We start from the raw sequence: 27,752 nt of genomic DNA, 5'->3' as shown, positions 1-27,752 counted from the left end.
GAGGCACCAGAGAAAGGTGAAGCTCAATGTAAGGAAATCCAAAAAGTGATACAAGAAATGAGAGGAGAAATATTCAGTGAAATAGATAGCATAAATGAAAAACAATCAAAACTTCAGGAAACAATGGATGCCCTTATAGAAATGCAAAATCCTCTGGGAAGTCTCAGCAGTAGAATTGAACAAGCAGAAGAAAGAACTTCAGAGCTCAAAGACAAGGTTTTCAAGTTAACCCAAGCCAACAAAGACAAAGAAAAAGAATAAGAAAATATGAACAAAGACATCAAGAAGTCCTGGATTATGGTAAATGACCAAACCTAAGAATCAGTGAAAAAAGAAGAGAAATCTAAAAGTTTGGAAAATTTATTTGGGGGAATAATTGAAGAAAACTTCCCTAGCCTTGCTAAAGAACTAGACATTCAAATACAAGAAGCTCAAAGAACATCTGGGAAATTCATCACAAAAAGATCATCACCCAAGCATGTTCATCAGGTTATCTAAAGTTATGACAAAGGAAAGAATCTTAGGAGCTGTGAGGCAAAATCATCAGGTCACCTACAAAGGAAAACCCATCAGATTAACAGCATATTTCTCAGCAGAAACCCTACAAGCTAGAAAGGACTGGGGCCCTATCTTCAGCCTCTTTAAACAAAACAATTATCGGCCAAGAGTTTGTATTCAGCAAAACTAAGCTTCATAAATGAAGGAAAGATACAGTCTTTTCCAGACAAACAAATGCTGAGAGAATTCACTACTATCAAGCCAGCAATAAAAGAACTGCTAAAAGGAGCTCTAAATCTTAAAACAAATCCTGGAAATACATCAAAACAGAACCGCTTTAAAGCATAAATCACACAGGACCTATAAAACAAAAATACAATTTAAAACAAAAAAAGAAGATATGATTAATGGACTAATACCAAGATTAATGGACTAGTACCTCACATCTCAATACTAACATTAAACGTAAATGGTCTAAATGCTCCACTTAAAAGATACAGAATTGTAGAAGGGGATAATAATTCACCAACCAAATATGTGCTGCCTTTAAGAAACAAACCTAACACATAAGGACTCCATAAACTTAAGGTAAAGGGATGTCAAAAGACGTTCCATGCAAATGGACACCAAATGCAAGCAGCAGTAGCTTCTTACATCAGACAAAACAAACTTTAAAGCAACAGCAGTTAATAAAGACAGAGAGGGTAATTATATAATAATAAAAGGCCTTGTCCGCTCCCAAACTTATAAAACAATTACTGCTAGACCTAAGAAAAGATAGACAGCAACATAATAATAGTGTGAGGTCTTCGATAGTCCACTGACAGCAATACATAGGTCATCAAGACAGAAAGTCAACAAAGAAAAAATGGATTTAAACTATATACTGGGACAAATAGACTTAACAGCTATTTACGTAACATTCCACTCAACAACCACAGAATATACATTCTATTCAACAGCACATAGAACTTTCTCCAGGATAGACCATATGATAGGCCACAAAATGAGCCTTAATAAATTCAATGAAATTGAAATTATATCAAGCTCTCTTTCAGACCACAGTGGAACTAAATTGGAAATCAACTGCAAAAGGAATCTTCAAAACCATGCAAATACATGGAAATTGAATGACCTGCTTTTGAATGATCATTGGGTCAAAAATGAAATCAAGATGGAAATTTTAAAATTCTTCAAACTTAATGACAAAAGTGATACAACCTATCAAAACCTCCGACATACAGCAAAGGCAATACTAAGAGGATAGTTCATAGCCCTAAACACCTACATCAAAAAGTCTGAAGGAGCACAAACTGACAATCTAAGGTCACACCTCAAGGAACTAGAGAAACAAGAACAAACCAAACCCAAACCCAGCAGAAGAAAGGAAATAACCAAGATCAGAGCAGAACTAAATAAAATGGAAATAAAATAATAAAAAAGACAAATAAAACAAAAAGCTGGTTCTTTGAAAAGATAAATAAAATGTAGAGACCATTAGCAAGATTAACCAAGAAAAGGAAAGGGAACATCCAGATAAGCTCAATTTGAAATGAAATGGGAGCTATTAGAACTGACATCATAGAAATACAAAAGATTCTTCAAGGCTATTACAAACACCTTTATGCACATAAACTAGAACATCTAGAGGAGATGGTAAAATTCCTGGGAAGATACAACCTTCCTAGCTTAAATCAGGAAGAATTAGATACTCTGAACAGACCAATAACAAGCAGCAAGTTTGAAATGGTAACAAAAGAATTACCAACCAAAAAAAATCCAGGACAAGACAGATTCAAAGTAGAATTCTACCCGACATTCAAAGAAGAATTGGTAGCAATTCTACTGACACTATTCCTCAAGATAAAGAGGAAACCCTCCCTAAATCATTGTATGAAGCCAGTATCACCCTAATACCAAAATCAGGAAAGGACATACAAAAAAAAAAAAAAAAAAAGAAAACTACAAATCAATATCCCTGATGAACACAGATTCTAAAACCCTTAACAAAATACTAGCTAACTGAATCCAACAACATATCAAAAAGATAATCCACCATGATCGAGTGGGTTTTATACCAGGGATACAGAGATGGTTTAACATACACAAGTCAACAAATGTGATGCACCACATAAACAGAATAAAAAAAAAATCAAGATTATCTCAACAGATGTCAAAAAAGCATTCAACAAAATCCAGTATCCCTTTTTGATTAAAACTCAGCAAAATTGGCATACAAGGACATACCTCAATGTAATAAAAACCATCTATGACAAACCTATAGTCAACATAATACAGAATAGAGAAAAGTTGAAAGCATCCCCTCTGAGAACTGGAACAAGACAATGATACCCGCTCTCACCATTCCTCTTCAGCATAGCACTGGAAGTCCTAGCCAGAGCAATCAGACAAAAGAAACAAATACATGGTATCCAAATTGGTAAAGAGGAAGTCAAACTGTTGCTGTTTGTTGATGATATGATTGTTTACCTAGAAAACCCTAAAGACTCCTCCAGAAAGCTCCTAGAACTGATCAAAGAATTTAGCAAAGTTTCTAGATACAAAATTAATGTATACAAATCAGTAGCTCTTTTATACACCAACAACAACCAAGAGGAGAATCAGATCAAGAACTCAACCCCCTTTACAATAGCTGCAAAAAAAATTAAAGGCTTAGGAATATACCTAACCAAGGAGGTGAAAGACCTCCACAAGGAAAACTACAAACCACTGCTGAAAGAAATCATAGATGACACAAACAAATGGAAACACATCCCATACTCATGGATGGGTAGAATCAATATTGTGAAAATAACCATACTGCCAAAAGCAATCTACAAATTTAGTGCAATTCCCATCAAAATACCACCATCATTCTTCATAGCATTAGAAAAAACAATCCTAAAATTCATATGGAACCAAGAAAGAGCCCACATACCCAAAGCAAAATTAAGCAAAAAGGTCAAATCTGGAGGCCTCACACTACCTGATTTCAAACTATAAGGCCATACTCACCAAAACAGAATGGTACTGGCATAAAAATAGGCACATTTATCAAAGGAACAGAATAGAGAACTCAGAAATAAATCCTAATACTTAAACTGCCAACTAATCTTTGACATAGCAAAAAAAAACAAAGTGGAGAAAGGACACCTTATTCAACAACAAATAGTGCTGGGATAATTGGCAAGCCACATTTAGGAGAATGAAACTGGATCCTCATCTCTCATCTATACAAAAATCAACTCAAGATGGATCAAGGACTTAAATCTAAGACCTGAAACTGTAAAAATTCTAGCAGACAACATTGGAAAAACCCTTCTAGACATTGGCTTATGCAATGATTTCATAACCAAGAACCCGAAAGCAAATGCAGTAAAAATGAAAAAATAAGTAGCTGGGATTTAATTAAACTAAGGAGCTTTTGCATGGCAAAAGGAACATTCAGCAGAGTAAACAGATAAACCATGAAGTGGAGGAAATCTTCACAATCTATATATCTGACAAAGGAGTAATATGCAGAATCTACAATGAACTCAAACTAAGAAACAATCCCATCAAAAAGTGGGCTAAGGACATGAATAGATAATTCTATAAAGAAGATATACAAATGGCTAACAAACATGAAAAAATGTTCAACGTCACTAATGATCAGGGAAATGCAAATCAAAACCAGAATGTGATACCACCTTACTCCTGCAAGAACAGCCATAATAAAAAATAATAGATGTTGGCCTGGATGCAGAGAAAGGGGAACATTTTTACACTGCTGGTGGGAATGTAAACTAGTACAACCACTATGGAAAACAGTGTGGAGATTCCTTAAAGAACTAAAAGTAGAACTACCATTTGATCCAGCAATCCCACTACTAGGTATTTACCTAGAAGAAAAGAAGTCATTATATTGAAAAAGATACTTGCACTTGAATGTTTATAGCAGCACAATTTGCAATTGCAAAACATGGAACCAACCCAAATTGCAAAACATGGAACCAACCCAAATGCCCATCAATGAGTGGACAGGGAAACTGTGGTGTATATATATATACACCAATGAGTGGATAGGGAGACTGTGGTGTATACACACACACACACACACACACACACACACACACACACAATGGAATACTACTCAGCCATAAAAAGAAATGAAATTAATGGCATTCGCGGCAACCGGGATGAGATTAGAGACCATTCTAAGTGAAGTAACTCAGGAATGGAAAACCAAACATCATATGTTCTCACTCATTTGTGAGAGCTAAGCTATAAGAATATAAAGGCATAAGAATAACACAGTGGACTTTGGGAACTCAGGGGGAAAGGGTGGGAAAGGGTGAGAGATAAAAGACCACAAATTGGGTGTAGTGTATACTGCTTGGGTGATAGGTGCACCAAAATCTCACAAATCACCACTAAATAACTTACTCATTTAACCAAACACCACCTGTTCCCCAGTAGCCTATGGAAAGATAAAATAAAATAAAAACAAATTAATGGAACAGCCTAAAATTGCATATACATGGCAGGAGTTATTGGAATTTATTTCAGTCATACAAAATATAGGATTTCTCTGTGTTAATATTGATGTAACCATTTTATCAGCTCATTTTTATTGATCATGGTAAAATCACCTTGAAAAGGATACACTGTCTCCCAGGCTGGAGTGCAGTGGTGTGATCTTGGCTCACTGCCTCCCCATTTCAAGCAATCCTTCTGCCTCAGCCTCCCAAGTAGCTGGGATTACAGGCATGCGCCACCACATCTGGCTAATATGTGTATTTTTAATAGAGATGGCATTTGACCATCTTGGCCAGACTAGTCTCAAACCCCTGACCTCAGGTGATCTGCCCACCTTGGCCTCTCAAAATGCTTGAATTACAAGCATGAGCCTCCATGCCCATCCATTTTGTATTTGATTTTGATCTCTGTTTTAAAGAGAAAAAACATTGCAGCTATAAAGTAGACATCTTCTATGTTCCCCCTCCAAGTCCTATTCCAATCCCTTCTTCACCAAGGAAATTACTACTTTGAGTTTGTTGTACATCTATTCCATATTTCTGTTTCAAAATGCATGTATTCATGCATTTTATAGCAGTTTTTTTGACTTGCGTAAATTGATTTGTGCTATATAAATTTTCTGTACTTGCTTACTTATGCAATATTGTTTGCAAGATCTATTCCTCTTCATACATAAAAATATAGATAATTCGTTTTCATTGCTGTGCATTTTACCAACATATCACTTTTTCATAATTTACCTTACACTGTTGTTTAGTTAGGTTATGACCAACTTTTTAATATTATTCTGTAATTAAAATTTTGTATTGGTTTTTTTTTTATATTTCAGATCATTTAGATAGGATAGTTGCTTAGAAGTAGACATGAAAGTTTTTGAGGTAGAAGATTCATATTTGAAAATGTTTTCCAAAAAGATTACAGTTTATAATCTCAAAAGCCATTTATGAGAGTGCTCATCTTATTGCACTTTCACCAGCATTGAATATTCCAAGTTATCCTGGAGTTAATTCACTCATTTTTAATGGAAGCAATTGACTTAGTGATTAAATTATCATAGAAAAATGTGATGTATGTGTTGGTTGGATGTAAGCCATTTAGTTAAGTTCCAAGGTCCACTTTAAAATCATCTATTGATTATGAAATACTGTTATATCATTTCATGTTGTGGTTTGTCTTCTTTTCAACAAGGCTATATATGGATCTGCTATGTTTTGTCTATGCTATTCTTAGGAAATTTTTGTTTTTCTCTGTAGTACATTTTATAATATCCAGTATTAAAAGTACTTTTTAAAAAAAATACAGCATATGCTTTACTCTCTTTATTGGGCATTTGTGATCACCAACTGTATTAATTATTTTGGAATTTCAATTTTAAGCTCTAAGATGATGTCATTTTTGTAGCCAAAAGACCTGAGCAACAATATCATCTACAGTTATGCAACCTCCATCAAATTATTCTCATTTTCCCCAGGAAATGATTATCAGATTCTTTATCCATAAAGTAGGACTGTTACCACCTTATGTTATTAAATAAATTAAATGAGAACCTTTGAAATAAAGTAGATATACAGACTAGAGTCAGTGATCTCTTTCCAAGTAGTTATAGATGCCTAAAGTTTCCAGTAGAACCGAGAATTAGAGAAATTTCAGAGGTATGATTGATCATATTTCTCTGCCACTTTGCCTGACACAGCCAAGAGAGCAATTTATGCATCACAGGTTGCCCAAATCCTGGAAATCATGAAAGGCCTTATGTTCCCACAGCATCCTCCCCAACCCACACACCAAGACTTTATATTTTGTACCTTAGCCAACTCTCCCCAGAGTTACAGTTTGAATTTTGCCATTGCCCAAAATGACTTCAGAAATCTTGACTCTCCAAATTCTGCTCTAAATTCTGATTTTTCCTTCTTCCACTTCTGTCTGTCCCTTGCTCCTGCTACACTCTTCTCTGACCTATGGAAACCTGAAGTCTTTTATTTCTTCAATTGTCTTCTAAACTGTCAATTCCCTTCCGGGCCCCACCACCAAAAAAAGTTATAATTGTTATCATTGATACAACTCTCTTGATTGCCTTCAGTGATTCCTCTCAAACTACTTTAGTATGGACCATTCTCCCCAGCTGCTGATGTATACAAAATTCTTGTTCCCTTATGTTAACAGATTACCTCATTTCCTACTTCATCAAGAAAATTTGAGAGCTTAGAAATGCCTCCCTCAACTACAAGCCCTCCTTCCACCATGCCACCTACACCCATACCATCCCTGCAATCTTCCCTCTAGTCTGAACAAATGAGATGCCTCACTTCTATTCAGTGTCAGCCCCTCCTCCTGTGCTGTCAATCTCCTCTCCATTGTCTCCTCTTGGAATTTACTCCATTATTTTTGTAGCATCTTATCTATCTTGAATCTGTTCCTCTTTGCTAGTGTCTTCACATCAGCTTTCCTTTCCCTTGACCCCTCAGTTTCTTCATAGCCCCCTAACTTTTCTCCTCTCTTCTCATTCAGACTTTACAAAGAACTTTCTATCTATATTGTATCTATTTATTTTCTTCCTATTTATCTTCAACTCACTGTAAGATAGTTGTCGCATGAAATGTCTGTATTAGTCAGGGTTCTCTAGAGGGACAGAACTAATAGGATAGATAGATATAAAAAGAAGAGCTTATTAAGTAATATTAATTCACACGATCACAAGGTCCCAAAATAGGTTGACTGCAAGCTGAGGTGCAAGGAAGCCAGTACAAGTCTCAAAGCTGAGGAACTTGGAGTCCAATGTTCGAGGGCAGGAAGCATCCAGCATGGTAGTCCAATGTTTGAGGGCAGGAAGCATCCAGCAGGGAGAAAGATGTAAGCTAGGAGGCTAAGCCAGTCTAGGTGTTCATGCTTTTCTACCTGCTTTATATTTGCTGCCAGCTGATTAGATGGTGCCCACCCAGATTAAGGGTGGGTCTGCCTTCCCAAGCCCACTGACTCAAATGTTAATCTCCTTTGGTGACACCCTCACAGATACCCACTAGATAAATACTTTGCATCTTTCAATCCAATCAAGTTCACACTCAGTATTAACCATCACAATGTTTATCGTCAAGGTTACTAATGATCTACTGTTTTAAAAATGGAGTGATATCCTCAATCTCTCTTCACTGGACACTTTTCCTGTGTAAGATGCTCTTGTTCACTTCCTTTTTCCTAAAACAACTGTATTCATTGGACTCTAGTCACCCTTACACTTCTAGACTCCATTTCTTCTTATTGCTCTTCCTCTTTTCAGCCCTCAAGTATTAGTGTCCCTTAAGGTACCGTCCTCAGTCAGCTGCACTCTAGTTCCCCTCACATGCCCCTTGGAGAGCTCATTCACGTGAGTTCCTACTTCTGTGACACTTCTAAGTTGTATCTCCAGCTCAAACCTATTCCCTAAGCTTCAGATTTTGATAGACAGCTGATTCCTGGTCATCTCCACCTATGTCCCCAGGAACCTAAAGTTAATTATGATTAAAACTGATTTCAGTCTCTCCCATTTATCTGTTTCCACCTTGATATTCTGCATCTCCATTGGTGACATCACCGCATGCTGGGAGACTGGAAGACATGTTTCTGCATGACTCACTCCCTCGCCCCCATATCCTGTCACCAAGTCCTACATTTTTATCTTTTAAATGTTTCCTGAATCAACTGCTTTTTATTCTTCATTACCTCTTTCATTACTAGCCCTGTTAAATTTCCTGTTTTTGTTTTTCTTTTTTTGAATAGGATAGAGTATACATACAGAACACCAATCTGCCAAAATCACTTCCCATTAAAAATATTTTAATTACACTCCTTCACTTATGCAACAAAGTCTATCTCCTTTAAAAAAAAAAAAAATACAAGCTTTGAGTTTCTTGAGGGCAGAGACCATACCATACACTATGACTAATGTAATGCCCAGCACTTAGAAAATGTTTAATAAGATATTACTTAATGAGGGATGTGTATCCATTCTTGTCATTCCTTTTTTCATACAGTGTCACTGTGTGGCACAGACAACAGTATTTACCAAATAATCCGCATCTTCCCCCTACATTTCCCAGCCTTCCTTGTTCTTAGGGTGAGGTCATATAAATAGTTCTAGACAATGAGCTATAAGCATAAATGCTGCATGTCACTTGCAGCCCAGTATCTTTAAGAACAATGATGAATTTTCCAAACTCTCTCTTCCCTTGCTTTGGCTCTCCTGACAGTCTTGAGATTGTATCACAAGATCACTGAGATTTCAGGGTTAATTTGTTAAAACAGCATAACCTGGCCAACACTGAGTAATAATAATATTTACTATTACAAGTTTATACATCAGTTTCTGTCTTATTATATACATCTCAGCTTTTTTGAACCTTGCGCAGTATGCAGCTCTTTTGCTTCTCCTTACAGCTGCCTAATACCTAGGCCAAAAAATAAATAAATAAATAAAATAACATTTGGAGGCTGAGGCAGGTGGATCACCTTAAGTCAAATGTTCAAGACCAGCATGGCCAACATGGTGAAACCCTGTCTTTACTAAAAATACAAAAATTAGCCAGGCATGGTGGCCCACGCCTGTAGTCCCAGCTACTTAGAGGCCAAGGCAGGAGAATCACTTGAGCCCAGGAGGCAGAGGTTGCAGTGAGCTGATATTACACCACTGCATTCCAGCCTCAGCAACAGAGTGAGACTCCATCAAAAAGAAAAGAAAAGAAAAAGAAGAGAGGAGAAGAGAGAAGAACGACACGACTGATGTTTTCCAACTTACCTGCCTGTTGCTAGCAGCCCTCTGCCTCAAAACCTCTGCATATCGGAGTGCTTCCTACATAATTTATGTTTTCCATCCTTATCCAGCCTGAAATATAGGCAGAGCAGTTCATTGCCTGTTCTCTATGATCTAAGTAACAGTAGAAGTATTTTTCTACATGTACACACGCACATCCTCTGTACTACCTCATAGATGTCTTTGATTTCACAGCAGAATGCCATGTCTCTAACTTTAAATTTCAGTCCTTGTTAGGGAAACTTCTTCGAAGAATTGTACCATAAGTTCTATAGCAAGCACAGGCTAAAGGAATAAGAGACTATCTCCAAAGTAGGTCTGGAAGTCTTAAGCCCTCCTAATTTGTTAAGAATGTGTAGATAACCTCCACAGACCTACAATTACTAATATTCTCTTGGTAACTTTGATAGAATTCTTTTCTTTTCTACAAGTATTCTACAAAATGCACTGCTTTTTTATTTTGGAACCTAGTTAGGTTCCAAAGTTTATTGAACTGTTTTGTATTTTGTTGTTTCAGTAAGTAATAATTCTTTCAGTTAGAAAAAAACAGAAAATATGCCTTCCGGGGTTATATGATCTCACCAGGATTTATCCTTTAGCGCTACTTTCTGTAGAAATGCTCTATCCTCAGACAGGCTCTCCTTTTTGTCATGTGTGAAGTTCCCAGGACTGTTCCCTTTCTGTTTCAAATCTGGCAGAGTAGAGCAAAAGTCTTTTCCTCAGAAGTCACAAAGATTCATTGCTTTGTATGTGTTCTGAATGGGTCATGTTCCCATCCCTGAACCAATCTCTGTGGCCAGGTGGATTTTATGCGCTAATTAGCTGAGGCCTTAGTCATCCCTGAAGTGGAAAAAAAAGAAAGAAAGAAAGAAAGAAAGTAACACTGAAGTGGTAAAAAAAAAAAAAAAAAAAAAAAAAAAAAAAAGAATGGACTTCAAAGAAAGCACAAGGCCTAAGAATATGGAAGGGGATAATTTCTGGAGAGAAATTAGGCTACCACAAGGAAGGTTATGACATTGGCAGCAATAGCACCCTCTATTCTCTCTATATAATCTGCTGCCAGGAGTTAGAAGTTATAGATAGTTTCTAGTTAGAGAATGAAAGTATTTTGTTATATACTACATGTTACACTTTGATCATATTCTCTCTCCCTTCTCTGAACTTTTAAAACATATTCTAAAGTATTTTACTGTATGCTGCCTTGTGTTTTAGTTATTTATAAACATTTCTCTCCCCTAGATCTAGATCTAGATAATCAGCTATTTCAAGGCAAGTACTGGGGTTTATATGACTGTGCATCTTACATTGTACATTACATGCAGGAGGCATCCCCGACTATTCAACAAATAATTATTCATTGACAAAAGGAAGGGATTAAAAGTCCATAGTTCTTCAGGTGGTAGGTTGGGGACTTATTTTTTTTTTTAAGTCAATGTGTCTTACTCATTTTACTCATATTATTAGGTTGGTGCAAACATAATTGCACCAACCCAATATTACCTCATCACAGTTCTGTAACTCCTGCGTGTGCATGGGTGTTTGTGTGCCAGGTGCTAATACACACACAGTAAGAACTTACTATGTGCCCATGGCAAGCAACAGGGATACAAGTATATAGTGATTACAAAACAAACATTCCTCAGGTCTTCAAAAGCTTATACTCTAGTGACAAAGACAGACATTTATCAAATAGAGTGTAATCAGTGCTCCAAAAAATAATTTTAAGGTATTCAGGAAGAATGCATGTGCGTAATAGATCTTCCATATTATTATTATTTTTCTGACTGATTCCAGCTCAATTCCAAATTGTCTACATCAGGGAATACCAGTTTTTCTGGAGGTCTGTTAAACGTGGAATCGTTCTTAGACAATTAACACTAGATTCCCAAATCAAAGCTCAAGATTCAAGAAATTGCATCTTATATTTGTGATAAGTAAAAACTAATTTAATTTTCTTTTCCTCTCTCCTTCCTACCTTCCTCCCAGCCTGAAGTTCTGGATCAAATACAAAATTTGAGGGAGTTATGGATGGATAATAATGCATTACAAGTGCTACCTGGGGTATGTAAGTTTTTATTCTACCATGTTGTCTAATATTTATGTTAGGTATTTGTTGTATCTGTTAATAATCTCAAATCTTAAATTTCAGTGTTTGCATTTCAAAGTAAAGTAATACTCAATAGCAGTGTTCAGTCACCAAGCGTTTTCACCTTCTTTTCTTAGTATTTTATGTATCTTTTTGTGAGTGTTATAGGTGTACAAAAATGTAAGAAAGATTTTTCTTATTCCCTTCAGAGTATATTTGTCATCTCTTCCCACATTTACTGTTATTTAAAAGCTGAAATAATTTATAGTTATATTTTTAAAGAGCAAAATGCTATATAGAAGTTTTATTTTTACAAAATCAACCTTATTTTTACAAGTAACTAGACAACAGTTTTTGTTCATTTTGTTAGAGCTCTTCTACAAAATAAAAATCTCTCTCAGTTCAGGTGATTTTCAGTAGAACCCATGTGAATTTTTGAAAATGGCAAGGATCATACACTATTAAAAACAGAAAGTTAAACCAGAGTCAAATTTTTTCCTCAACTAAAGGCCAGCCCAGTAATATCTCCTGAGTATAGGTTTACCAGTCAACTCACTGAGTGTGATTATTCCTACTTTTCCCATCTAACAGAAGAGTGTTCCCATAAAACACTGCCCTTTGCCACTTACACACACATACACACACACACACACACACTGAGAGAGAGAGAGAGAGAGAGAGAGAGAGAGAGAGAACAAGAGCAAACACAAGTCTCCCTATTGTTTTGTACAACTCCAAACTCCTGGCATTGGTGTAAGTAGCCAGGGCAGGTGAATATGTAATAAATCTTCAGCCAACACAGAGGCTTAGATGTGTATTCTCAAAGCCAATTTTATTTCCTTTTTGAATTGACATTAAAAATTACTTAAAATGACAGCAAAACCAACAAGAACAAGACATTTATTCTCTCTTTAAACAAGCATAAAACCACATAAAGGAGAAAATGTGAAAAAAAAGATTATGGAAAAATAATTTATGCTCTTATCAAAAGATACATTTATACCATCACAGACACAAAACAGAAAAATATGCACATCTATTGTTTACTGATTTATTTAAAAATCATGTACCAGCAAAACTTTATGAATCAGAAACTATGCTAATATCAGGGTTTCAAAGATAATATATTCAATGACCTTGAATATATTTGTTTGAGAAGCTCACACATGGCAGGATAAACAGATCTGGATTTTACTACTCATAGCAGAGCCTGATTTGTGCTGTAGTCAAGGTATGTACAAATCCTGAGGCAACACAGGTAAGACACTTATCAACCCCTGTGCAAAGACTGAGGAATCAGCATATATGCCTAGTTGAAAGTTTATACCTCTTCTTCAGTATATTTACTTATTTAAAATATACATAGCATTTACCATGGGTTAGGCATTCTCTCTGTGTTTTACAAATATTGATTCATTGAATCCCTACAACAACCCTATGAAGTAAGTTCTGCTACCATCCCCATTTTATAGATGAGGAAACTAAAACACAAAAAAGTAACTGGCCCAAGATAACACAGCCAGTAAATGGTGGAGTTGTAATTCAAACCAGCACCAGAGGCTGCTGTTGACTGTAAAGCTCCCAAAAGCTCTCTATGGAACCAATAGAATGTACAAATGAGAATTTTACTTTTCACAATGATTACATTCCCAAAATCCACTGTGCAAATCAACTCACATGCCAAATTTCTCAATAAGTTTGTTATATAAATAGAAAGGTAGGGATGAAATCTTCCATAAAGCTTATAATGCTGCCTAATTTGTCTGTCTCAAGAGTAGATTCTTCATATGTACTTCTGGCTGTATATAGAGTCCTTACTTTATTTCACATACTTGCACTTGGTATTTTGTTATACGCTGTGTGGGAATACCCTACACCTCACTGCCAGAAATAGCTGTGGCTTTCTGGATGTTGGCGGTGGTGAAGAATTGTTTTTCAGTTAACCCGAAATGCTTGTCTTTGAGTGACTCATCTGAGTGCGGTCTCCAGCCTATGTCTGTCGGTTTCACAGAATAATTAAAACATTTAATATCATTAACCACAGGGAAAAGAAACACATTCACTTTTTTCTTAGTTCTTATATCATAATAAAGTTAATATATTTTGTGAATACTTTTGGATACCTGGGCTATATTTTTCCACTGTGTTTTTCACAAATCAGAGAAGCAAATAAATAAGATAAAATATTTAGTCTTTTACATAGTTCTATCTTGTGACCATCAATCTAAGGTTTAATCAACCAAAATGTGACTAAACCGTGTATTTAATTCGTATTTATTTTAAACAAACTCCAGTATCTTGTTTCACCTATGGCTTTCACTCTTTTCATTTGCTGTCCACTGCTCACCTATAGACCCCTCTATGCCCAGAGGAGGGGGGATCAACATTCACGATCCTCAAGGACTGTACAAATGTGTGCCTTTACAGTCCTCAGGCTACGATTGCCTTAATACAGTGTTTTAAACATCAAAGTGTTATTCTAAAAAGAATATTTAGGAACTGCACACCAAAATATTAAGTTATGCTGAAGACAGCAATGAAGGAAGCTTCAAGGAGAAAATAAATTTTCTCATGCTATCTCATGATAAAGGAACAAAAAGGAAACACACACACACACACACGCACACACACACACACACACACCATTCTTTCATTGCTCAATGGAAAAGAAGAGTAAGCTTAGGTAACATGATAGTTCCTTGGGATGGAAAACTGTGAGTAAAGTGACAGTATTTTTCCAAGTGACACATTTCCAAGCATGAGGAGCAACTCAGCCCTCTGGGCTGACTCACCCAAAGTACTCTGATTCTGGCTAGCAAATATTCAGTCACTCTAAGCCTGTGCTCACACTCTGCACAGTTAATTAAGGATGTATGCCCTCCAAATGGGCTTTGTAGTCTGTAGCCTGATAAAAGTGAGTTTGATACCAGCTCCACCTCATGTTAATGACATAACCTTGGAGTGTTACTTGTAGTAGATGCTCTCATGCATCCTTCTCCAGGACTGAAGAAATTATTGCCCCAGCTTCTGGAAATGCCGCTTGCAGCTCTCCAGCCTTCTTCAGAAATTGCCTCACCTAAAAAGAACATCTTCACCCAAGACCATAACCCCATTCCCAGAGACCTCCATCCAATGTTTAATCAATGCAGGTATAAAAAGGCTCAGCTCTTCATCCTCTGCTCAGAACAACTTTAGGTCAATCTCAGCTTCAGTGCTCTTTGAAGTGTCCACCAAGGACTTTTTAAGACTTCATCATAGCCCAACTTCTTGCCTACCCAATCCTACTCCATTTCTTCACTGTCTCATCCTTTTCACTGGTGTTGATCCGAAACACTCTCTCAAAAACTTCTTTGTCTCTCCTTCCCAAGGAATCCAACATGTGATATTACCTAATCTCTAATCTTTAATATATGTTAAAATGCAGATTCTAATTCGCAGATCTGGGATGGATCTGAGATTATACATTTCTAACAAGCTTCCAGGTGGTGTCAATGCTGCTGGTCTGCAGAACACATTTTGTGTAGCAAAAATATAAAATATTGAATCAAATAATATATATATAAAGCACTTAGCATAGTGCCAAGTGTGAGCTTGTGTGTATGTAATACATTTATTTACTTATTGTATATTTGTTTATACTCTGTCAAGTAAGTAGAGATGGTAAAGTATGCACAGGTAGAGCAGATAAACAGATGAACCATTCATTGAGGAACTGAAGTATGTGGAACATTTATCTACAAAACATGCCCTAAAGGAAAAGAAAAATGAAGACCTACATCCTGCCCTAACTCCTGTAGTCCATGTCCCACCCACATGTTCACTCCTTGCGCAAGGTATGGGTTGATCCTTCCCTCACCTCAGAAATCAGTTACTAATCCAGTCTTTCCACTTCTAACTTTCTCTGAAGTCCATCCCCTCTTCATCATCACTTCCGTTGCCTTAACAGCTAAAATAATTCTGTATCCTTCTAACAGATCTCCTTGACTCCAGCTTTTGAAAGTTCCCTGAAATTATTTCTTCTAAGCATAAATATAATCATGTCATTCCCCATCTTACAATCCTTTTGCTTTCCTTGCCTATAAAATAGAGTTCTTATTTCTTCACATGACATATAAACCCTTTCAGCAGCTGGCTTCTTCCTGTAATCTCAACTTGATTACTATACTCAGCCGCTTTGAATTTCCCACTCCTCTTCAGTCGTAGCATGCTTTGTCACACTTTATAAATGCACGTGCTGGTCTCTCTTCCAGGTACAGTTTCTCTTCTTTTGACAAGCAGCATCTTCCAGGCCATTTGCAGTCCTTCTCTTTTCTGTGGCATTCACTACTTGCTTTTTATTGCACATGTCCCAGGGCATTATAATCTTTTTTTTACTTGAAAGTTTCCTTCACTACTGAGAACTCCTTATGGATAAAAACTTTGCCTTCATCATGGCAAGTCTATCCCCATACTTAGCTGTCTTATTCTTGACTGTCCTTCAATATATAACACAGATACTGGTACATAGTAGATCCTTCAAAAAGAGTCATTGAATGAGCAAAACATTGACTCTGATTAGCAGGGTAATCTCCAAAATTAAAGTTTAAAACATTTGTTATGCATTTAAAGTTTTAAGGATCAACATGTCAATGTCATTGTTTCAGTGGCAGCTTATTTAGTTGGGAGTTATTTATTTTATTCAGTGCCAACTTCAAGATTGTTGCTACATTTTCTAACTGCTGCTTTGAGATATGATTCACCTATCATATGCAGTTCAGTGGTTTTTAAACTACTTACATAGTTGTACAAGCATGTGTACAATCTAATTTTAGAACATTTTCATGATCCCTAAAAGAAACTCTGAACCTAGCAGTAACTCCCATAATCTCATCCACCCAGCCCCTAGCAATCTTACTCAACTTTCTATCTCTATGGATTTGCATATTCTGGACATTTCATATAAATGAAATCATACAATTTGTGGTCTTTTGTGACTGGCATCTGTTACTTTGCATATATTTTCAAGGCTCATCCATTGTATAACATGTATCAATGCTTTGTTTCTTTTTATTGCCAAGTAATATTTTATTTATATGTGTATACCATATTTGGTTTATGCATTCATCAATTCATGGACATTTGGGTTGTTATCAGTTTTTGGCATTGTGAATAATGCATCTGTGACCCTTTGTGTAAGTTTTGTGTGTACATGTGTTTTTATTCTCAGTGGTATATACCTATAGTGGAATATATCTATTTATTGTTGGGTCATTTTGAGAAACTGCCAGACAGTTTTGCAAAGTGGCTATATGTTTGAAGGTTATAATTTCTCCACATTCTTGCCAACACTTGTTATTGTTGTGGTTGCTTTTAAAATAAACTTTACAGTGTTGTGGTTCTTACAACTTTATGTCTTGTGAAATATTTTCAACTAACCCTGAGTTTATGCAATGTCATCAAGTCTATAGGGAAGTTAAAGATGTTGGTATACCTGGATATGTCAAAAAACAGAATAGAAACAGTTGACATGGATATATCTGGATGTGAAGCCCTTGAGGACCTCTTACTGTCATCCAATATGTTGCAACAATTGCCTGACTCTATAGGTGAGAATATAATATTTTGTCACAAATATTTATGTCCAATATACCATTTTCTTTTTTGGAAGTATAGTTTGTCTATAGATATAGGTAATATACTGTTAGCCTGATGTTGATAAATTTAAAAACGTACTATGTAAATCATAAATCAGTATCTTACAAATATCTGAAGTGAAATATTTGGGAACTCTAGTTCCCAAATTCAAGAAGCCTCTCCTGTTAAAATGATCCTACCAAACTGATATTGTTTAAAAATTGTTTTATCTCCTAAGTTGTAAAATGTTATTATAAGGTATATGTATGTTTTATTTAGAATAATTTAATAATCACATATGTATCCTTATATTAAAATTACAAGAGCTTCCATCCACAGGATGTTACTATATTCTATTTGTAATATTGCTGTAACATTGCTATGATATAGGAATAACATCTAAAAAGTATAAACATAAAATGTCTTCTTAGTTCTATTATTTAAAAAAAAAAAAAAAAAAAAGGACTCGAGACCATCCTGACTAACACAGTGAAACCTCCATCTCTACTAAACATACAAAAAAAAATTAGCCAGGCGTGGTGGTGCGCACCTGTAATCCCAGCTACTCAGGTGGCTGAGGCAGGAGAACCTGGGAGGCAGAGGTTGCAGCGAGCTGAGGTCGCGCCTTTGAACTCCAGCCCAGGCAACAGAGTGAGATTCCATCTCAAAAAAAAAAGACACATGTCCTTAACATGTTAAAATTTATTAGAGCCTATAATTTACCTGTTAGTATATAAAAAGCACTCATACATTTTTGTTTAAGAATGTTTATATGAGTAAATAGTGAAAGACTCATTTAAAGAATGAGTAAGCTTTTTTGTATAGGTATCTTGCAGTTAGAATTTGTAAGAGAATTCAACTAAAAGGGTAATCATTCCATTACTTAACTTTGTAGCATAGATTTTACCCTCTTTGAAACAGATGTGCTGTATGTTCTGGAACTTGATCATTATTAAGATTGACTGAAGTTCAGAATCAGTCTTATATTAGCAATGTGGTGCTCTTATCCTTTGTGGATGCTGCAGATCCAGTCCAAGCCAGCTTGTAATTACCATAGTTTTCCGCAGTGAATTTTCTGTTTCCCTTTTCCCTAGCTCCACATACTAGTTGTAAATTTTTAATCATTATTAAGTTCCAGAATGTATAACTTTTAAAAATTAAGTCATATCTTAGGTAATCCAGTTGAAGAGACGGCAGTTTTCCAAGTTTTCTGTCTCTACTTAGCCATTCTTTGAGGCTTATAAAGAGCATTAGTTTTAGCAAAATTGTGGGCCATCTTTTCTTTCTTTCTAGAATTGTTGACTTTTATTTACATAATCACATATTTTATAATGGTATTTCTCCAACTTGCTCAATCATGAGTCTTAACTGAGACTTTTATTAAACACTTCCACATTTCTAAGCTTTGTCTTTTAAAATTCTGATTCAGTAACTGTGGCAAGCCCCCTGATTTGTATTTTTATTAAATATCATAGATGAAACTTGTGATCAGACAAATTTAGGAAATAATGGTTTATGATGTAACAAGTAAGGAAGTATGATTATAGAGAACATCCACTGGTCAAGATGACAGAGCAACTTACTGCATAACCTTACACCCCTACTCAACCACCATTCCATACCATTTTAAATACATCATGAGGATATAAAAACTATGTATATTCAAAGAACGTATTTTTCTTCATTACTGACTCAGTGCCAAGAAAGGCAGACTGGATTTCTATACTCAGCTAAACATTCATTCAAGAGTGAGTATACAACAAATATATTTGAACGTATACCAAGAATAAGAGAATCTGCTCTTCAAAAATGTACTTTACTCAGAAAACAAAAACAAACTCAGAAGGAAGAAAGTGAATGCATAAAGCAATGGCAAGCTTTACCAAATTTACCAACTCAATTTGGTAAGTTAAGTAATTTAATTTACCATCTTAATTTGGTAAATTAAGTTGTTATATCTAAATAATTAGTGCCTGTAAAAGAGGAGTCTTTTATTTTTAGAATGCTGAAATGAAAAACTGGGGAGAGCAATGTTAGACAGGATTAAGGAATGTGAAGGACCTCATCTCATTCAAGCAGAGGCTAGAAATACTGCATAACTTTAGAATTTGCATGAAATATTAAGTTAAATAGACATGTTAAAAATTTAAATGTATCTACTTACTAGAAATAAATGATACTTCCAAACCAGCAGAAGAGGCAAAAAGATATGAAAGAAAATATTCATACAGTAGAAGAAAAATGAAATGTAAAAAATGATAGAAATTTTAAAATAAGATGGTAAAAATAAATTCAAATTGTCATAAATCACAACAAATGTAATCGATTTAATGGATTAAACTTATTCTATTAAAAGATCCAGAATTTCAAGTTCAGCTATATTGTGGTTATGAGACACATCTAAAACAAAATACAGAGAGTTTGATTTTACAAAGGCAATAGAGTTCATGACCAGGCTAGGCTACATAGCAGTCCCCAGTTCTACAAAAAATTAAAAAATTAACCAGGCACAGTGCCACACACTTACAGTCCCAGCTACTCATGAAGCCGAGGCATAGGATTGCTTGAGCCCAGGAGTTCAGAGGTTGCAGTGAACTATGATAGCACCACTGCACTCCAAACTGGGTGACAGAATGAGACCTTATCTCCAAAAAATAAAAAAGTGGTAGAAAATGAAGTGCCAAGAATTGTGCCTGGCATATTCTATGTGCTGTTTGAGCACTTAGTATATAAAATAATTTAGCCATGCTAACCAGGCATGGTGGCATGTGCCCATAGTCCCAGTTACTCAACAGGTTGAGACAAGAGGATTGCCTGAGCCCAGGAGTTAAGACTCCAGACTAGGCAACATAGCAAGACTCCATCTCTGAAAAAAAAAATTTTTTTTAATTTTTAAAAAGAAAAATTATTTTTGCTTAAGAAGAATGACCATCAACATAAACCTGAGATAGAATGGAAATCCAGCAATAACCTCAGGACCGATGGGCTACAAACCACAAACAGCAGCTGTTAAGTTCAGTTCTTACAGGATGCAGGATGTGCACATGTACCCCAGAGCCCAAAGTACAATTTAAAAAAAAAAGCAACAAGCATATTATGTATAATCCATATATTGCATGAAAATACCTATTAAAAATATCCTTGTAAATTAAAAAAAGAAGCTAAAGAAAATGAATAAAAGATAAGAGTCTTCATAGTATTAATAGAGGGAAATAAAATAAAATCTTTACTTTCTCCATGCCTGTTTGAGTTCCTCTGCAGCTGTGGGGTATTTGAATGGAGTGATATACTCAACAACAAGCCCTGTGTGCTGAATCACTTTTCCTGTGCTGATTCCAGGGAAAATTAAGGGGACTCTTTTCCTCTTCCAGATAGAGAATTTTAATAATCAGCTTCTTTGGATAGCAGAGAAACTCAATAAAGAAAAACACAGTTTTTTGCTTTCCAAAATAATTTATCTTCCTCCCTTAGAAGTCAAGGGCACAGGCTTTATAGATAGATTACTTAGAGTTTGGATTCTGGCTTTTCCAGTGTGACCTTAGACAAGTTACTTGATCTTGCCCCAGTTTCATCATCTATTAAGTGAGAGCAGTAATAGTACTTGCATCATGGGATTATTTTGAGGAATAAATTAATTAATATATTTTAAATTGCTTAGACTAGTACCTGACATATAATAAACGACTATTATAACATATTTATTATAATCTTAGATTTGATGAGTGCACAACTATTTGCTTTCAAAGTTCTATTATATATTTGTTAATGTAAATATTAGCAAATTATATTAATGTTTAATTTATTGATGCTGATCGTATATATGTGTATGTAGTTAAAATTGTAGGAAATGGCCTTTTTCTATCTCTTCAGTATTTCTTAGTTGGGAGTATAGGATGAAGACATGGAGTCTTGGAGAAGGGTACAAGTAGAGAGAAGGAATATAAAATAGCTTTGATTGCTCTAGAGAAAAGAGTCCAAGCATGTATGATATAGAAATGCAATAAAGAAATTATCTGCCAGAGGAAGACATGAGCAACAAGGGTGAGGCTTGTGGCCTAATTTCATTTTAGGGGCAATCATAATTCTACAGAAGCTTCAGTCTCTGTCCAAAGAGTATCCTCTTGGATGGAATATAAGTGTTGGTAAAGTAACCGCATCACAAGTGAGCAAGCTTCCTTTAAACTCACAGACTTAGGGCTAAGTAGGAAGGCCTAAATTGCTTCAACCTTTAAAAATATTGAAAAAGATGCACTTAACAGAAGCTTCTTGTGAGAGCCACTACTCTAGTCTTCAGGAAAATCTGTCCCATCAGCATTAAGCCTTAGGCCCCAATCTGCCTCAAGGTTTTCTCTCTATTACTTCAGACTTGTAGACCATGATCCTCTGAAAGTACTTTGTACCCTGACTTTGTGATGTTTGTTCAGCCATCTGTAACCCACCCCCAAACTTCTTGTGACCCAACTGAGTGATCTTGAGACCATCAGCCCACCTCCAGCTCCACTAGCAGACGGGTGCACTCGTCTGATCCAGGCTACCAAGTCACAGAAATCTTAGCTATGATTTATACTTTCCTGTTTTCTTTCCACAACTGAAAAACAAGCTCAGGTGTTCTCTTATATTTCCAAGGCTGATATTTTAACATAAGCTCTAAAGAAGCTAAAATGATTCAATCACCTTTTGAACATAGATGGATGTCGCAGTGGATGCTCAAACTTCAGTGATAAATTGCCGCAGTGTGAATTGTCCCTTACCTGGGTGACGTTGTTTTCAAGCAGATGTATTCAGCTCCCAGATATTTACTTATAATAGTCTGATAGTGACAACATTTCTTTCCACTGCAGTAGAGATTCTGAGTGCTTCTGAAGAATATGTAACTGAGCATACTGAAATGTGAAGTGCAGTCACAGCTTTATTTCAGATTTTTCTGTGACTTACTGTATGCCTTTAAGGAACCCTCAAAATACTTGAGAAATATGGGCATGATCTATAGCCAGTTTCTCAAAGCATGTTCACAAAATGCTAGTTTGACAACATACTCTGCATCACCCCACCACCCCACACACGCGAATTCCATAACAACTCTGGAGAGTCACATTAGTACATTAAATGCTCCCAGAAAAACTATTAAAGAAAGCTATTTAATTTTGTTTAATTTGGCATGTCTCAAAACATATTTGACCATGCAACTATGTTAATTAGAGTAATTGTTTGCAGAATGCAGTAATCTATAGTGTACATTCATAGAACAATGTAAAACAAAATTTGTTAAATATTAAAGCTTTGCCCTTGGATTTGGTCTATTTAAACCATATCAATACTGTAGGTTATTTTATGGTTGGATAAGGAAGCTGATTATGCCAAATGCAGCTGTTCTTCAATTAATGTGTGGCTATTGCTCATTAAATCCCTCGGAAGAGAGCAAGCCGTAAGGGTATGGAGGCCATAAATCAGATAGTGAAAGATAAATAGTTGTAACTTAAATTCTTGGCCAGTTCTAAGAGTTTGTACTTACCGCTGATCCAAGTCAGGATTTACGGTGCCAAAAAGAATATGAGGTCATATGTTGTAAATTTCCAAGAACATAATTATAACCCCTGCATCACAATACCTCAGTATTCATTTTTGTTGATTATTGGCCTTAATTCAAATTTGTTTTCAATTTGTATCACAACAGGATGTTAGTTATTACTGCTTAGGAGTTAATTAAATATTAAATCACAGCTGGCTTGAAAAATTTCAACTGGTCCATTTGCTGAAGAATACAAAAGGGAAATGTAGTATTATTAGTGTCAACTGGGGTGTATGTGAAGCTGTATGTTTTGTTTATTTTTCTGCATTGATATTCTTGAACTGTCATTGATGTAAGAAATTCTTTTGCAACTAGAAGGTCAAAATTAGACTACACACAAACGTCAGTTTTATGAGTGTGTGTTAGCAGAGTGTAGCCAATTAGCATGCCAAGCATTCATCACAAGTGATTCATTTGATTTCATTTATATCACATTTCCTGTCATAAATCTGCTCTTATGTATTAACCAACCTTCTTCTCTGTTTTAGGACTTTTGAAAAAACTAACTACTCTAAAAGTAGATGACAATCAACTTACAATACTACCCAATACAATCGGAAAGTAAGTGCCAACTTTTCATACCAGTTAGCCTCTCTAAAGCCAGAAACTAAAGGATATATTGAGTTTTCTACTTCAAAATGTTTTCTACTAAAGATACTAATAATGCTGTTCATCTGTCAGCTTATTTTAAACCATATTTATATATATATTTGTATATATCTTAATTTAATTTTATGTCTAAACATTGCATTGACATCCAGCTATATAATATCATGAGAAATATTTACTCATGAAACTTTCACAAGCAAAATGATTACCCAGACCTCCAATTATACTCTTGCTGGTATTTTTCAGATATTATTAGTTTGTGGTTTTTGAATGAGTAGCCATTTTGAGTTCACTTGACTATCTCTTGCAAAATCAAACCAATTTTTATAAGTCTCTGCAATATGTGTATGTTACCACTACATTATTAGTAACATTCGATATTTATAGAATCTTAATGTATTTTTAGAAGCTAAAGAGAAAAGCGTCTGCTTTAGCTAGCATTTTTTAAAACTTCAAGATGAAAGTCTAACATTGCCTTTTAAAAATAAAATATACTCCATTTATTTGATAGCAATTTATTTCTAATTTTATATTGTCATTAACATTTGATTTACAATTCTTTTAGAACTCTCTATTATTATCAATGTTCCACTGAAGTGCTTTTGTTTATAATCTGTGTAAAGTGAGAAATCAATAGAGGCTGTCTTCATTCTGAAATTATGTAAGGGCATTTTATTGAAATCTTGCCCTACATCTTAGCATGAAGAATCATATAAATCCTTAATTTAACAAATTTGGTATACCTAGGAGGGGAAAGCCTTCATTTTTTAAATAGTCATCATTAAGTATAATTGACATACAAAAAACTGCACATGTTTAAAGTCTATAATTTGATAAGTTTGGACATAAAGAAGCCTTGAAATTATCACCACCTCAATGAAGACATTGAACATGTCTGTCACCTATCCCCCGATCCTTCTCCCCATCATCCCCTCATCACCCGCCAAGTCAGCATGTAGTCCCTGATCTAGAAAGCTTCACTTCTATATAGTGGAACAAGTTGCTAGAATTTAAGCTCAGATGTTCAAACTTTGAAGAGGAGTAAAAGTCTCAGCCATTTTTTTATACTCAAATGCCCTCACCATACAATATGTTTCTCTCTACAGTTATTTTCATTTTTTCAAGTATAGAGCACAGAGAACTTAACTTTAGGGATACACAAAAGTAATTATCTTTATCAACCCAATGCTTTTTAAGAAGCAGGCACTAAAATAGGCACTAATCTTTCTTCTTTGGATCAATACTCACAGGAAACTGAATTCAACTTCTTTTATTCCTACTAATGTCATGATTGATATTTGCCACTTATGTTCATATTTCTTATAAAACTAATTACCCTGGCTCTTTGAAGGCAAATTAAAGAGCATCCATAGTCTACAAATAGACAAAGAAAGGTAGCTTTTACAGTAGAAAGTGGAACCCTGACTTTGGTCATCTTGAGAACTAGCTTTGCTGGTAATTTTCAGCCAGAATTTTGGCCTCTTGACCTCCCAGGTGAGGCGATTCCAGAAAAAGCTGGTATCGCCTTGGTTTTAGCCCATCACCAACACTGGGTACATGCGTGCCTTGAGCTCCTGTCACACCTCAAAGTGAGTTTCTGCCTCTGACCTTCACCAGCAGTACCTCATGCCAGACTTTGCCTCAGGAACAGGCAACCTGCAGGTCTAACTGTATCTCCTTCCCAGCAGCCAAGTGGGGCTTGCAGCCTGGCTCTGTACACATAACCTAAACTACGTCTTAGTTCTTATGTTACCACCAGCATTTAGTCATGCCCTTTGAAATCTTCCTGGTAGTTGAATTATAAATGTGGAAAAAACTGAGCTGTTTAAATAGTGACTTGGTATAAGCTTTTATAATACTATATTCAAAAGGAACAGATTTAGAAATATCAGTTGGCTGTCAGCAGCCTTCAGTTTCTCAGACAACAGGCTTATTCCAGAAAAGCAGGGTGAATGACTGAGAATTAGAGCATCTATGAACACTGAGAAGGCAGAATAGTGAAGCTTCTTGTTGAAAGCTGCTCATTCTCATTAAATTTCAGATGCCACAAAGCCAGAAAAAATACTTATGTTGGATGGCAGAAGCAATGTTTCAAAAGAGCTGGACAGGGTGGGTGCTTTGTTGAAAAACCCAGTAGAATTTAGTAGAGATTCTTAGGGAGTAGGGAGAAATCAATGCTTTGATTGGCCATACTCAATATTAGCCAATATAACAATGGAATTGTCCAGAAAACCACTGAAGCATTAGCTTGGTAGACAGAAGTGTCCACTCAAAATTAATAGGTACTAATAGTTCAGGTGTTCTCTGACACTTCTGATTCTGTCAGTTCTGGACATCATCTATATGAATTGACAACAGGGCAACCAGCATGAGAGATGTGGAACTATAATTTATAAAAGAAAAAGTAGACAAAATTTGGGATGTATATCTTCCAGAAATTATTTTTTGAAATCATCTGTAGTAGGGATGTAACTACTTGAGAAATAGGGTGTCCAAAGGCGTGAAACCATAGGCCCAGGTCTTCTGTGCAGCTCCCGTTCCATTTCCAGACTTACTGGCACATTGTGCTCTCTTCACTGTAGGCCCTGGGAGCCCAGAAAGCTGCTGCCATCCACTCTAGTTCTGGACTCTTTACTCAATAATGGCTTTGGAGTAGGGGAGTACTTTCAATTCCCACCCTACTTGCCTTTGAGAACACAAATGTATAGGGGTCTTTGCTGTAGGGCTTTCCTAGTAATTACTGGGGAAACTTTGCCAGAATATAACAAAAAATTCATGCTACAAAGTTAAGAAATGTTATTATAAAATATATAAACAGCTTATACAGACCTGATGATGATGATAGTACAGTGATGCCAATAGTATACCACATGTAGGACTGTATTCCCATAAGATTATAATACTGTAATTTTGCTGTGTCTTTTCTATGTTTAGATACAAAAATACATACTATTGTGTTATAATTGTTTACAGTATTCAGTGCAATCACATCATGTTGTATAGTTTTGTAGCCTAGAAACAATAGGCTATATCATAAAACATAGGTGTGTAATAGATTACACCATCTAGGTTTGTGTACGTACATCTGTAATGGTCATGATAATGAAATCACCTAACGATATATTTATCAGAATTTATCCCAGTCATTAAGTGACACATAACTGTAATCACATCTACCATTCAATAATCTTACCACTCTTCTTGTTCACTACACTTCAACCATACTGGCCCTTCTGCTGGGCCTCCAATAAGCCAGGCTTTTCTCTGTCCCATGGCTTTTTTATTTGTTGTTACTTCTACCAAAAATATTCCTTTCCTATTCTTCATAAGGCTGACTACTTCACATCCTCTAGGTCCATACTCTTAAACTTCAGTAAGCATTCAAATTATCTGGGAATTTTGTTTAAAAGGCAGATTCTGATCCAGTAGGTCTGGAACCTGAAGGGCCTGGGTTCTGCCCTTGTCACAAGCGCCTCGGTGATGTAAAAAAAGCGGTGATGTACAAGTTCACGGGAAGGCTATCAATCTAGATTTAAATATCTCTTCCCCAGTGAGGTCTTCCTTAAACGACCTTCCACCAATATAATCACCAGCAAATTTCCTGTCCCTGTTCCTGCTGTTTCCTTCATGATACTTTTCACAACTTACAATTTTTATTTTATGTCATCTCATTCTTTTATTCTGTCTCATAATGTATATGCCTCACCTCAGTTAAGATTGTTTTTGTTTCCCAGTTCCAGAATTGTATAAAGTTTCTGAAAATTACAAACACTAGATCCTGACTTACTTTTGTTTTTGATTCCTATATAGTTGTTGTATAGTAATCAGAACAAATACACAGGAATCGAAATCAGTCTTCTTTAGTAAGAGGATGAGAATATCAAACATTGATGATGTTTGTAATGAGTATGGCTTCATATTTAGAACTGTCATGCACCTACCTACTTTCCTACTGAATGCCTTGATTCAGAGTTAAAATACAAATTAAGAAAAAGAGAAATTATGCAAGTGAATATGGATGCTAGGTTATTCACATACTTCATTTTATTTTCATTTTAATTTTTAATGGATAATTA

General features: G+C 35.7%; 1 protein-coding gene across 9 annotated transcripts in view; it reads left to right on the top strand.

Annotated features, from left to right (window-relative positions):
• LRRC7 (leucine rich repeat containing 7) overlaps positions 1-27,752 on the top strand; it is a 566,189-nt gene that overhangs the window by 415,483 nt on the left and 122,954 nt on the right. For all 9 annotated transcript variants that reach the window (XM_032297103.1, XM_032297104.1, XM_032297099.1 and 6 more), the window contains exons 9-11: positions 11,786-11,860; positions 17,326-17,470; positions 23,556-23,628. In XM_032297103.1, coding sequence (XP_032152994.1) covers positions 11,786-11,860; positions 17,326-17,470; positions 23,556-23,628 — 293 coding nt within the window. The remainder of the gene's footprint in view (positions 1-11,785; positions 11,861-17,325; positions 17,471-23,555; positions 23,629-27,752) is intronic.

This window comes from Sapajus apella, unplaced genomic scaffold, assembly GCF_009761245.1.
Source record: "Sapajus apella isolate SASKATOON/1434 unplaced genomic scaffold, GSC_monkey_1.0 scaffold36, whole genome shotgun sequence".
In the NCBI taxonomy this organism is placed as follows: domain Eukaryota; kingdom Metazoa; phylum Chordata; class Mammalia; order Primates; family Cebidae; genus Sapajus; species Sapajus apella.
This window is presented reverse-complemented; position numbering and strand designations above follow the sequence as displayed.